This window comes from Vanellus vanellus (assembly GCF_965231255.1).
Source record: "Vanellus vanellus genome assembly, chromosome: 8".
Lineage (NCBI taxonomy): Eukaryota > Metazoa > Chordata > Aves > Charadriiformes > Charadriidae > Vanellus > Vanellus vanellus.
Genome location: NC_138913.1, coordinates 26,991,956 through 27,006,223, shown reverse-complemented (window position 1 = coordinate 27,006,223; position 14,268 = coordinate 26,991,956). Strand labels below are relative to the sequence as shown.

Below are 14,268 nucleotides of genomic sequence, written 5' to 3'. Positions count from 1 at the left end.
GTTATTAAGCACTGACAGGGCTAAAGGCAGAAGCTGCAATCACCTGCTTTTCTCAAGCAGACACAGTAGAGTGGGTAGAGGTTTGTGTAAGTTATATGATCCAGAAGAAAAAATAAAGTATATATGTCTTTTGTTATTTTCTCTTTTTTTTTTTTTTTGTGAGTTTTAAAGGGTAAAATAACGTCCTTTAAATTCAGCTACTGTCACAGACACATGAAAGATTTCTACAGGTACCACAATTACACTGGACCCACTATGATAACATAGGTTGGGAAACAATGAGGTTGAAGTGTCCAATTCTGCCTTTAAACAGCCCTTAACAGCCTTTAAACAGCAAAGCCTGGACAAAAAGTCATCATTTGGGGTTTGTTGACTGGAACTAAAAGGGGGCATGTACATAATTTACGCTGTCGCATGAGATCAAACAATAAAAATGTATCTCTGTGAACAAGACAGAGTTGAAACTTGCAAGAAAGCCATACAAAACCTTTTAATGTTGACATCACACACAAAAAAAAAATCATCCCGCCAAAACCCATACCAGAAAACCCTAAAAGTAATAATTTTTTCCTAGACATGTCTAATATGTGAGATTTAGACTTGGCCTTCATGTTGGCTTGTAAAAAAAAAAAAAAAAAAAAAAAACAAACAACCTCCAGCCTGCAGGTAGTTTGCAAATACTTAAAAACCTACATTCCATCACTGTCATTGTACTCATAATTACACTGCTTAATCTCTCCGTGAATCAAAGTTAAATAATTTTCATGCTCTACATTTTATTGTTGAGAAACACTACCTTTTTTTTTTTTTTTCTGGTTGCAGAGAAGCAATAAGTTCATTTGTGTATTTTTCCCATCATATCTTGAAATACTGGTTTGAAATTAAACATTTATATTCAACTGCAATATAGGTGATAAACACAAAAAAGCACACAAGTATATACTACATACATCACATTTGCATCAAGTAATTTTGTAAGGACTTTGAATAAAAAGGAAAAAGAAAAGGCTTGTCCAATGCATATTAACACCCCACCCCCCCAAAAAGAATACTTTCCTAGTGACTGAATGTTGACTTGAGTCCAGAACAAATAAGTTCCCTGACTAGGAAACAGCCAGCTATCGCAGTGCTTCTGCCATTCTAGACCTAAACCTTGCTGGAGTTCCATGATTTCTCATATATTTAGCATATGCTTACTTACAATAAACTTTACTGAACTTCTTAATTTTGTGCCACTAGTGTTTAACCAAAGAAGCAGTTTGTAGCACTTACTGAAGGAGTTTCCTTAGCATCTAGCAAAAACCTCTCTTCCAACCAAACAAATCAGGCTTTGACAAGATGGGAAGACAGAGCAGTAACACTGCACTTTCACAAGCCTTTCGTTTCAAAACACGTTCTGGGCCCCAAACTGGGCTCGAAACTGGAAAACAAATAGGTCCAGCCCAGGAGGAGATGGGGTACTAAAAGCTGAATGAGATGAAACTCAGCACATCTATCTAAATGAAATGTGAGAAGATCAAATCTAAATTAGCAGTAGCAAAAGAGCTCTATAAAGTACTACTGCTGACTTGGGAATATTCTATTTATCCATCTGCATTTTAATATCAACATGCCTATCTCCAGAAGAAGATTTTGACAATCGCGTCTCAGGCAATTTCCTTCTTATAAACATTTCTCTATTCCGTTTCACGTTTGCAGAAGGCAGCAGATCCCACGCTCAGGAAGAGATAGATGTACATGCTGCCCACGCGCTCTGCAGTGAGCCTCTGCTTTCCAATGTATAGCAGACGCAGGTAATAGCGGTAACTTATATGGAGATTAACTTTTCCAAATACGTAAAAATGTTCAGTATCAATGTCACCAGCCCTTGATAAAGCAGATATACATTCATACCCTCCTGCTACTGAAAAGGAAGGCAACTGATTTGTTCAAGTTTATAGAAGATAAATGTCAAATTCAGAACAAAAAACCAAGCTAAAGCCTGTTGTTTAAAAAAAAATCACAGATAGGGCCTTTTAAAAGCAGAACTACTATTATATTCAAGTTACAAAGAAGCAGACAGGAGCAAAACCTGACATTACAAACTTTAAAATCTGTTCATTTTTAAAAGACATTACCATACTAAAGCTGCACAAGGAAGGAAAAATAGCCCAAAATACCTCTCTTTGTCTTTTTTTAATACCTATAACAGACTTCAAGATAGCAGTATTCATTGAAAATAACGGGCCACCTGTCAAAAGCATCTTACGGAATTCTGACCAGAGTGTCAACAGCAGGGCCAGACAAGGACAGCCCTACACATGCGTGTAGACACACACAAGCCTTTAGACACACACAAGCTTGGTAATTATTCTCAAAGCAGAAAAGTTAGTCTCCCTGGGATAGCAACAAGAAACACTATGCTAGTTTCAGTTAGACAACTGTGGAACCAACAACTCAGCAATAGTGTCACATCAACAGACTTCTGGAGGGAATTATTGCTGATTCGTAAGGAAAAATTATTCAAACAAACCCACAATTTGTAGGCTACTCTGCCTCAATCTGAAAGGGAATCACTGAGCTAAAGCTCATTTCAACACGTCATCGCTCTTTATGATTGGTACTGGACTACACACCAAGGACTACATGGATACTTGTCTGAAGCTCTAAGTATAAACTATTAAGTGCAAGTGTAAAAAGAGTTAATTCCATTTAAAAAAACCCACACATTTTTTAAAATTGAGCAAGTAGAATTTTTTTTCCAAACATCCCCTTTAAAATTCACCTTAAAGCTGAAGACAATCAAGAGAAATTTTAAGTACAGAATCGGTGCCATACAAATAGGAACTTGTAAGAGCTAATAAATACAGACCGCTCTGTGTTATCTGTGGTAGATCAGAAGACGGAATAAGCCTGTTACAAAAGATGCTGAAGAGGGCAGAGCAGGTTGCAGCTGGTACTGAACCAGACTTAATCAAAACCTGATTTGATTCCTGCAGAATTAATTGGTGCATCTATAAGCGACACTGGTATCCCAGGTCAGCTAAGTGCAAATATATTGCTGAGCTGATGAACCCTTCTGGAGCTGGGTGCCAAGGCAGCAGGGCACAAGGACATCTCACGGGTAGCGCAGGGGTCAGCACACATCCAGACCACGCTCAGCAGGCCCAGCTCAGTGTCACCCTGGGCTGGTTCAACACAAACCACTCCGATACCTCCGCTCCCTCTCGTGCTTTTGGGTGAATGGCGCAGTAACGAGTTAATGGGTGTTCAATGCCAATCTCTTATCTTGTGCTCCAGAAAGGACACAGGTGGCTAAACGACCCCTATGCCAAGGCAGGAATCAGCATAGCTGTGTTCCTGCACGTTTGGTTCGAACTGCAAAGTTCAACCAGACCTAAGCTGGTTCCGGGTGTGTCAGCATCCATGGTAAATTCATCCGTTAGTTCGAATTGACTGCTCTGGGACGACTGACAGTTGGCAGTAACTTGCTTTAATTAATACATGAGTTTTCTTACGTTCAGTTTGCTTAAATTCAACTTTTATTAGTGCTTACCTACTACCTGGAAAATCCCCCATTTAAGACAGTTCAGTGTCTTTAAATTAAGAAGCCTGGAGTTTCTCTTAAGGTTACATATTTTCATAGCAGACCTATTTGTGTACCAGCATTTCCAATAATCCCTTTTCTACAGTCACCTTTGCTGTTTCCACACAACAGAACTCTTTTTGTTATCATTTAAGTTCTCCCGAGGCCTCAGTCCTGCAAGTACACCCAACCTCCAGCCTCTCAGCTCTTGCTTTGCATTTCTACTGCGCAATGTTATCATTCCTACATTCTTAACACTCTTCTTGTTATACAGACCAACACATACCTGATTAAATGGGGGACGAGGCCCGTCACCCAACAGAGGCGTTTTCTGCTGCTGGAAAGGCAGAGGGCCCTGGGAAGGGTGCGGCCCCCTCGAAGGGTTCGGTTGTCCCTGAGGTCCTTGCATGTTTCCTTGAGGCCCTACTAAAGAGCCTTGTGGAGGTCCCTGCTGGCCTTGTGGACCTGGTGGCCCACGCAATTCTTGTGGCGGTCCTAACATTGTACCTTGAGGCGGGGGTCCCTGGAGGCCCCTCATCTCCTGGGGACCGTGTCCTAGTAAACCACTTTGCATATGAGGACCTCTCATTTCTTGCGGATGACCCATCATCATCCCTTGTGGAGTAGGTCCCTGGTTATCTCTGGGTCCTGGTGGACCCTGCATCCCTCTTGGATTAAGTCCCATCAAAGGCCCTTGAGATATAGGGCCCTGCATCCCTTGAGATCCTGGAGCTCCTTGCATGCCATGAGGAAGAGGTCCTTGCATTCCTCGGGGACCGGGTGGCCCTTGCATTCCTTGACCACCAGGGGGACCTTGAGGACCCAAGTGACTTTGTGGGCCAGGCGGACCCTGTGGTCCTAAGTGAGTCTGAGACCCAGGTAGACCCTGTGGTCCTAAGTGGCCTTGGGGGCCAGCATTACCCTGTGGACCTGGAGGCCCCATTGGTCCGTGAGGGCCAGGATGTCTCTGCATTCCTTGATGTCCATGTAAATCCTGAGGCCGTGGCATTCCTTGTGGAGGCCCTTGGGGGCCTGGAGGTCCTTGCGGTCCCATGAATCCTTGTGGACCTGCACCTCCTTGGTGTAATGGAGGACCTTGAGGTCCCATTTGTCCTTGCGATCCCGGAGGTCTGAACTGTCCTTGTGGACCTGGAGGTCCCATCTGAGGCATATTCATTGGCATCTGCTGAGGTGGAAGGGGTTGCTGAAATCCTTGAGGCATCTGTGACATTGGGCCTTGCCCTGGAAAAGGCTGGGGTCCATGAAGTGAGCCTCCTGGAGGTGGCGGCTGCACTTGCTCAGCTTGCTTTTGTGCAAGTCTCTCAATCTTCAATTGCTGTCCAAAAAAGAGATCCAGAAAAACAACTAAGCACAGAAGTATATGAGACAACTGAAAATCAGAAGCAATCATCTAACTTTTCAGGAGTTTAAAAAGATATAGTGCTTTTCTCTTAATTAATAGAAATATAACTAAAGAGATCCGTAGATCAGTATTAATTAACTGAACTGTGGGGGCCTCACTGAAGGTTTCATAGAATCATGCTTTAAGTCCAATATCCTGTTCAATTAGATGTTTGTTTTGAAAAAAGGTGAAAACAGTACTGCTCATTTTAGTGTTGAGGTCCAAATATATCCCATAGAGCACGAAAACAAATTTGCTAATAACTGTCTTTACATACCTCCAAGAGTTGTGGGTTTGTGTACTGAAGTGCTGCCATTTCCTGTTCAATCTCTGCCTGTGTCTTCTTTTTCTCCTCCAGCTTAATATCTTCCTTTCTGTCATTCAACGGCTCAGGTGGGGGAGGCAAAGGAACTTTGTTCTGCATCCACGCCTGGAAAGAATAGTAAACACAAGATGAATTCTGTGGAACAACGTGTATACAATATATTGCTGCATTGGGAAAGGATATGCCGGAACACTGTGTAGTATGGATATTCAGAAGCTAAAAACAATGCTGAATAAAACTTCCGTATCTTATCCTATTTTCCAGGTACATATGCAAGATATAAGGGATTTAACCAAATATTTTATGTTTAAATAGTAAACAAACTAACTACTGTGGTATTATTTTGCAGTGGGCGTTGATATAAAAGAGCTGATACCAGAAATCCAAAACATTTCAACAGCCACACACTTTTTAAGTTGGGAAAATAACAAGTTACTCTCCTGTTGGCTGTGTATCAGGTACTTACCTGTTGAAACTGTGCTGGTATTGGTTTTGCATAGGGCACTTTTTTCTGTGGAACCTTCTTTTGGTCCTTTTGCATTACCTCCTCCATTCCCCAGTCCAGTCCAGGGATTCTCATTTCAATATCATTGGACTCATCTTTCCCTTTAGCACCAGGGAGACAAACAGTCAGAGCAATGCAGGTTGACAGAGAAATCCTGTTACTCTCTTTACAACTTATTTAGCAAAAGAGACCAAGAGGTTTTCAATTCTTCCTTCTTTCCATGGGAAATACACGCAATGCAGAACTTTAGAAAAAAGCATCTGTGCTACCAAAATATACGAAAGGAATGAAGGAGAAGTCACACAGTATCTGGATGGCTCAGGAAAATGCTTTCCCATAGCTACTACTTACCCATCTGCTCTTGCTCCATGGCTATTTTCAATTGTTCAGGTATTCCCATCCCAGGAATAACTGCTAGGCTGTTGGGTTCCAGATCATCTAGAGAAAAAACAATAAGTATTTATACCTGGAACATTTTTATTTGCATTATAATTTTATCCCTTTAGATTCTCACATGCTTTTACCATTGGTATCATTACATATTTCACAACTGGTGGGTCACTTTTTAATTCCATACATAAATTATGGGATATTAAAAGAACTGCAAATTCAGGTTCATAAACACACCCCAAAAAGTCAGAAATTATGTCCTTTCAGGAGAGTTACATTCAGGGTAGAAGCTCAGAAAAGGAAATAACAACCTATACCCATTCCCATTTTTGTTATAAAAAAATCTATATATTTTAAAACTTAAATCGGATTAAAGTGTTGCATTTTAATTAAAATTCCCAAACACAAAAGAGCAAATAATAAAAAAATCAAAAAAAAAGATGCAACTCCAGAGATGAAAAGGTTGCTGAGGCATGCCACGGAGCTGAGCCAATCCTGAACAGCCTAAAATTACCAAGACAAATCCTTAAGAGGGGGGGGTAAAGTTTTAAGATTTTAGTCAAGTTCAATAGTTTGAAAGATTTTCCTGCTGTAGTGCAGGACCGTGGGAAGTCTTGAAGTCACGTGAAGTTTTTGGGAAGAAAAGTAAACTGGAGAGATTGCCAGAGGGAGAGCCAAACCTCCTTCCTGTGATTGACAGACCAGGTCTTACCTCCCGGAGCTGTGGAAACAAAAGAAAACTCATTGTTGGAATGGCGATCACTGATAACACAGAGCATAAAATCATCCTTGTAAAAAAATACCTTTGTCTAGGTAGTCACCAATGCTATAATACCGTTTCATCATCTTACCCAGAAGCTGCACTCCAGTGTCAGCTAACGACCTAGGCTTGTTCCTGACCCCAACCCTCTTTCCGCCATACGAGGGAAATTGCCGTACCATATTCCACACCATCCTCTGACATCCCAGGCAGCAGATTCAAGTTGTAACGATCTCGCATTTTATCTCCAGGCCGATTTCTAGTCCAAAACTTGCTGTCAAAAGGAAAATATATGATCTCAATAAAGGGTCAAGAGTATTAACTACTTAATTTAATTAGTTCTTTACTTTTTAGCATGCTATCTTGATTATATAAGGATTCAACTCTTACTAAATCAAGTTCAGCATTAGGTGTGAGGTTCAAACCAAAAATAAAAAAACAACAATTATCATATTGAATTATATAGTTACAGTTCAGAAGATGTTTCAAAGTGTAAGGGCTATAAGTACAAGGCATCAACATCAGATCCTGAATAGACAAATACATTTCTAGTCCCTTCCCAAAACTTCTCCCTCAATTCAAATATATTCTTCATATACAACTAAACTTGTCATTACACACATCCACACACAAAAAATTTACTCAATTTATAAAACGCTCCATGTTTACAGCATGTTCAACCTAAAAGCACAAACTATATGCCTCCAAACTTGTTTGCAATGTGAAAAGACAGACACAACCAGCAGATGATCTGCACGAAAAAATGCCATGGAGAGAAGAATATTTCTTCAGCAAGAAACTAAAAATTCTTTTTAAAAAATTTCTTCAAAAGATTTCAAAGCTCACACAAACCCAAAATCCTAGTATATTTTAAGGCTTCCTTAGATGAAGGACAAGAGGTTAGATTCTACCTTTTAATGTAAAATGTCAGCGCCTTCCCGTTTAGATTAATTGGTCTCTCTGCTTTGCCCATCGGCTGTGTATCAGAATCATCCCAGTCTATTCTTTGTTCACTGATGCCACGCACCTTTCTAGTTTCTAAATATACATACAATCCCTTAGAGCTTTCTTTAAATACTTGAAAATACCTGGTGTGATCGTTTGAGCCTGAACAGAGAATGTGTCCAAGGGGATGCCACGCCAGACTCCAGATCATCCCCTCATGGGCCATTTCCATTCCACCAACCTCCTTCTCGACCCTGATGCATAAAAAAAAAACCAAAACAACAACAACAAAAAAAAACAGTCATGACACAGGTGAATATCTGCTACAGCTGCAACAGAAAACTTTTGCTATTCAGTTGTTCTCCTTCCTTTATCTGGTATTTTACTAAACTTAAGCCTCTGTTATTTTTCTATTGGGTGAACCAATCATTCCCAGTTGTTCTTAATTGAGGATCCAGTAACAAAGGGATTTTTAACTGTACATTTAGAAACAAAATAATTACAACATCTCAGGACAAACTCTAAGAAACTAGGAGTTTCAACGATTCGTCACCCTCTGAACAAAAGACTTTTCTGTGCAAGTAATTGTATCCTTTACAATACATCTGCACAGGAAAACTTATTCATAAATGAAGCATATTCATAAACTTCCTCAGGTATAGAGAAAAAACTATACCATAAAGGTGCATGTTAAATACAGATTCAAAGGTGAAAAGTATATTTTATGTTTAGTATAATAATAGCTTGCACATCTGACCAACATCTTTCCAATGGGCTGATGAAACTGCCACATACCCAACGTGCCAGAACAACAAAGAGCCATCAGATCCTCCACTGGCAAACAGCCCTTCATGAACAGGGTGCCAGGCCACAGCTGAAATACAAAGTAAGGCACAATCAGGATCTCAACAAACTTTATTTGGAATCCAAGCTTATTAATAAAAATCCACATAATACAACAAATTCTGACCTGTGGCCTCCTTCTTATGACCCCTGAAGACCTGAAGTTCTTCTTTCAGGTTACGAATGTCAAAGAGCTTACAGAGATGGTCACGAGAAGCTGTTAGTAGCCAGTTGCCATTCAGATTCAGTTTCACCTCCATCACTGTGTTTTTATGAGCATGTCTGCAAGCAGAGAAAGACAAGACTGTTTTGCCCAGATACTGATTTCTCAGACTCAAATAAAAATGTGATAATTTACCAGTCCCAAACATTCAGGCCAATATCAAAGTAGTTCAGGCTACTAAACCAGAACACTGTGGCTTTCTGTGCAAAGGCCCTACGCCTTAATCCTGTTCTTTCGTACTTCAGAGCAACTGGTAGTGCTCCCTGAGACAGCAGTCAGTCACTGTGCACACTTCTACTGCAGCATAAGAAATTTCTCATCAGCCACATGAAACTTCTCATTTGTGTTTCCATCTCTCAATTCTGTTTTTCAAATGAGAACTGTGTGACTAAGGAGGCCTATGCAGAAGGACAAAGTAAATTTAAATAAGGAATAATAAAGTCACATTTTTCCAAGTGTAGACTTGACTTCATCTAACCTCTAGATTTTCTGGCACAACTAAAGCACTAGCTTTGTATTTGAAGCAATTGTGCATGGCTGAAAAGATGTGGGGCAAAAAGCTAAGACAGGAATTAAAATTATTTTATGAGGTGAGCTTACATTTGAGCAAATCAAAGTCTGTGGGCAAGAACTTACAGTGTGGCAAGGCTCTGGCCAGTCTTTGGATCCCAGAACTTGATGGGCTGTTGGCTATCTTTACTTCCTGATACAACTAATCCCTTTGTTGGATGCCAGTCAACACATTTCACATCTGCTCCGTGTCCTGTTAAGATGACAAAAATTGCCCATTTTGAGATTTCACAGACACTGAAAAGACCGTGACAAATTAAAGAGCGCACACCTTATAACTGTAATGTAAAACTGAATGAAAAACATCACAGAGCACAGGTCACAAAACATAAAATCAGACTAAATAAAAGACTCTTCCGAGTTAGTTAGGTTGCATTCCTTCCCACTAATCACCAGGAGCATCTTCTTCTCAGACTACGCCCTCAAGCCAAGCTCACTTCACCAACAGGAAAATTCTCTAAGAAGTTGCTGCTCAAACTGGTACTTTTCTTTAGGCTTTGGCCCTATACTATGACCCAATATTTTAAACATAACGTTGATGAAGCATTTGTATGGAGGTGGTAAGGGAAATAACACTGTGACACTTCGCTTTCCATGAAATATTGCAGAAATGAAAGGCAAATACATATTTGTTCCTATCCTATCAGTATGACCCTTTTGCTCTCCTGTCATAAAATAAGCAATGAAATTAAATTATGGATCTGAAAGCTATGCATATGACGAAAAGAAATCTTATGAGATGTAACCTCTTATCAGAGGGATTCAGGTTTTTCTAACGCTCAAGAGTTAGAAGAAAAAAACCTTGTGATATCATTTCATTTTAAACTGACTGATCTTGACAGATAATCAGTGCTGCTCAGGTGATCTAAAATCTGTCAAGAAGAAATGCCTATTCCTGCTGCTCAACAAAATGAGGTTTCCAAGCTGAACTATAGGGATTTAGAGAAGAAATAACGAACAATAATTTCTTTCTCCAACCTCTCTTCGTGCCAGCCTGCTTCAAGGGAAAGCTAACAGTAACAGCCAATGCCAGAAAATGAGGCAGCATGCAGTAACTAAAGGAAAAAGCAAGATGAGAAAGGAAGGGCTGTCTGCGACATAAAGGCACTGAAGGTATAAAATGGTATGGAAGAACGGTAGCATGTTCCATGAAAGAAAAAGGGCTCCCATCAAAGTCAGACAGCTCCTACAAGCACTGCTTTGCTCCATGGTGGAACACGTAACTCCAAGCAGCGCAAGCTCTCTTAACACAGGCCTCAATTTGACAAGCAATTAAAAATTAATATCAGTTGAAATCTTCCTGAGGCCACACAGATATCAGAATAGGCAATATACTTCTGTCTTAAAATAACAGCAGAATATTAACACATAGATCACTCTCTTCATTAAATGAGTGCAACTATCCTCCTCCCTGGAGGAAAGGACAGGCATGGAAGAGATTCTTGACCCAAGAAGAAATGAATACAGCCTTGGTAAGTATACAATGAACAACTTTAAGGACTGATTGACGATACAGATGAAGGAACCCAATGCTCCTCCCCCAGCTATCACAGGCAGAATTGCCCTTGGAATATGCAGGGCCGCTGGGACGAGCAGGATCCTCAAGTTGCAAAGACAATAAATGTGCTCAGAAGTCACCGCTCTGGTGGTCTGTCCTACCAACAAAGGGGCACTCTGAGATTTTGTTTCCCTTCTCTGGCTCTTCTGATGCAGAAAGAAATGAAAGGCCCTGTCTGTCTGCATTTGAGCTGACTACATCTCTCTCTTCAACGAGCACGTGAAGCTGAACACTGAGCTTCCCCGTGTTTATTTGGGAGGAACGACCAGGCCAGCAGCAAGACAGAAAGCGCTCCTCCTCCACAGCGGAAGGCAATTCAAGCTTGCAGATTTTCAGCCGCCGATATTCTGTAGGTACTCGTTATCCTGCAGCCCCCAGGGAAAGACCGGGGATTGTAACTCAAAGGCAACAATAGGCCCTTCTAGAGAAACGTTCCGTTACGGTTAATAACTGGTTGAACCATATGAAAACGTGTTCAGACAAGAATACTTGAGTACTATCAGAAATACGAAAAAACCAAAGCCCAGCAAAACCATAAAAAACCTGCCCACACAGACTGGAATTACATTGGCCTTGCTGCTCCTGAAATAAAGCCAATTATTAATGGAAGAGCGCTGAGAGACAAACGGCCACTCCGTGTGGTGGGTAAGGCTGCACCCGGAACGCATGTTCTGCTGGTGAAAGGCCGTCTCTGGATGACAGCTCACCCCGTGCCATGCCTGACCGAGGCTTTTCTTTCCAGACATAACCTGAGTTAAACCAGCCCAAATACGCACCCTGAGGGGAAAAAAAGGCTCAGAGTGGGCAACCCGGTTCAGGTTCAGAGCCACACTCTGAAACACAGCAACTGAAGCATCATCCTCTAAAAGGTTTCAAAAGGGAGCGACGGTGACAGGAGAGGATAATGATGGGCTTCTCAGAAGCCAGGTTTGATAGCCACTACCCAGCAGCCCCAGACAGCAAAGCTGAAGGGTAGTAAAAGATGCCAGGACACTCAGAACTTGTAACCAGAGCAGATAAATCGTTAGGTACTTATCAGCAGGTCTTTGACCCTCATCAGCGCATTAAAACTGACCACAGGGATCAGAAGAAACCTCTCATACTTAAAAACACAACCATTATAAAGATAGATAACTGGTGTTTGCTGCAGAGAGTAATCTTTCAACCAGTGTGCTCTGGACTACGGCAATAGTGGGGGGAAACTGGGAGCCTCCTTTGTAATCTAACAAAACAATCTCTCCAGCCTGCAAGAGAGACACCTCTTAGACAAAGTTCTGCACTAAACGGGACCATCGTATACACTTAGCCATACGTTCCTAATGTGATGAAACTCTTCGAGAGAAAATAAATTCTTTCCTACAACAAATATGCTTTAAATAGACTAATCCCAAGGGACAAACTAACTCAGAAGAGTTACATAAGATGACCAAGATAACTTAACAGCATCGTCTAATCAGACCTTTTAAAATTTCTTTTTCTGTTTTTAATTGGAGCAAATGAGACTGTATATTTCTTTTCCGTCTTTCTGTAGACAGATGTATATACTACCATCTGTAACAAGACAGATGATGCAGAAGATACATCTAAAATAGAACTGCAGAGAAAAAGATGCCCGGTGGATTTTACTTCACAGTTGTTTTCAGTTCTTAGTTCGAGGCTAAGACCTGGGAATCAGATACTCCTCCGGTACAGAACCCCTGTCACCAAGCACCAAGCTCAGAAAACCTGACTCCATGCAAATCTCTGTAGTTTACATTCCTTATTTGCTGACCCTAAACAGCTTTTGCTCAACAGTCACAGGTATGGCTCTGTGGCCCAGGAGGGGCAGGATGGGAATTCCTCTCCGAACAACGCTCGCCCCCTTTCTGCCCTGAGCCCCTGCCTGTAAAAAGCACAGATGTTATATCATTTCTCTGTCTTGTAGGGACGCCTTATGGATAAATGAATCGAGATGTGTGAATTGTTTAGAAGTCATGGCAATGGAAGGCCTGTAAACAAACTGAAATGAAAGACTGAAGGTAAAAATTTATCATAAACTGAACTGGTTTAAAATAAAGCGTTAATCACAGAATGGCAGGCGTTGGAAGGAACATCGTTTATGTCTGAGCATAAAACAATATACTAACCCTTGTCAGTTTTACTTACGACAATTTTTTCTAGGCTTTTTAAAAAAAATGCAGAAAAAATAAATTAAAAATAAGCATATGTAGATTCTTTAAGTTCAGATACAAAAGTATTTCTCTAATGATACTTTTCATATGCATAATAAATTTTTGAACCAAGTGGCTATAGTTACATCCCCATTAATTAGAATACTGATTATTAATACTTCTAGCCAACTTATTTGAAGCTTTGTTCTTTAAAAGACACTGAACAGAAATACTGGCTGGTGAAAGGCATAAACTATAATAAGATTAAGTCTAATAGTGTTTGATCAAATCCAGCATGCCACAAGTCTGGAAAAGTACACATAAATTAAGGACTTTAATTTTTCCCTTTCACCTTAATTTTTGCATATATGACTTAGTGAATGTAATATATGGTGTAAAAAAGTTGGTTTGGATCATTGTCTATTTATTACAGTCTATAACATATCTGTATATTTTATAATGCAACTGTGTATAAGCTATCAATTATAGATATATCAGATTTATTGCTGCAGCAAATTTTTTTTCTATTATATCCTTTCCCCTAGGAATGTGCCCCATTCTGAAGGCACATAAAATGAAAAGAGGATTTTGTAGGATTTCTAGATGCATTTCAGCAGTTATTTGGATGTATATACACATATTGAGATGACACTCTGAAGGGATCTTCTTTTACTTTTTTAACATCTACGTTAAAAGAAAATGGATATTTGTAACTATAAATGATTATGTTCATTCTTTAAAACATAACTGCAACAATACTGCTTCTCATCTAGAGAGAATTCTATTTGCTTGGATTTTTTTTTTTAAGACACATGTCTCTCTTATGCTGTTTTAAGTGGGAAGTAATTAGAGCTGTGTATCCTCGACTTGAAGTGGTCAGACTTTCCATCACCACACAGTAACGTTCACCCTCCTGTAATCTGTATCCCCAAAATGACAGAACACCTCTCAGAAGAGCAGGCCCTTTGTAGGGGACGATTTTCAAGGGATGTGCAAAGAGACATCAGGTCTTACTAATGTTCAAGCTAAGGT

At 40.3% G+C, this 14,268-nt stretch overlaps 1 protein-coding gene across 2 annotated transcripts in view; it reads right to left on the bottom strand.

The window, feature by feature from the left end:
• The window catches only part of WDR33 (WD repeat domain 33), a 71,648-nt gene that overhangs the window by 9,897 nt on the left and 47,483 nt on the right, over positions 1-14,268 (bottom strand). The window contains exons 8-16 of one of the 2 annotated variants that reach the window (XM_082487355.1): positions 9,595-9,721; positions 8,863-9,017; positions 8,688-8,766; positions 8,036-8,146; positions 7,127-7,221; positions 6,149-6,235; positions 5,759-5,898; positions 5,245-5,397; positions 3,852-4,901 (exon numbers count right to left, since the gene is read on the bottom strand). In XM_082487355.1, coding sequence (XP_082343481.1) covers positions 3,852-4,901; positions 5,245-5,397; positions 5,759-5,898; positions 6,149-6,235; positions 7,127-7,221; positions 8,036-8,146; positions 8,688-8,766; positions 8,863-9,017; positions 9,595-9,721 — 1,997 coding nt within the window. Of the gene's footprint in view, positions 1-3,851; positions 4,902-5,244; positions 5,398-5,758; positions 5,899-6,148; positions 6,236-7,126; positions 7,222-8,035; positions 8,147-8,687; positions 8,767-8,862; positions 9,018-9,594; positions 9,722-14,268 lie in introns of those variants that run through there. The other variant, XM_082487354.1, reaches the window with a different exon arrangement.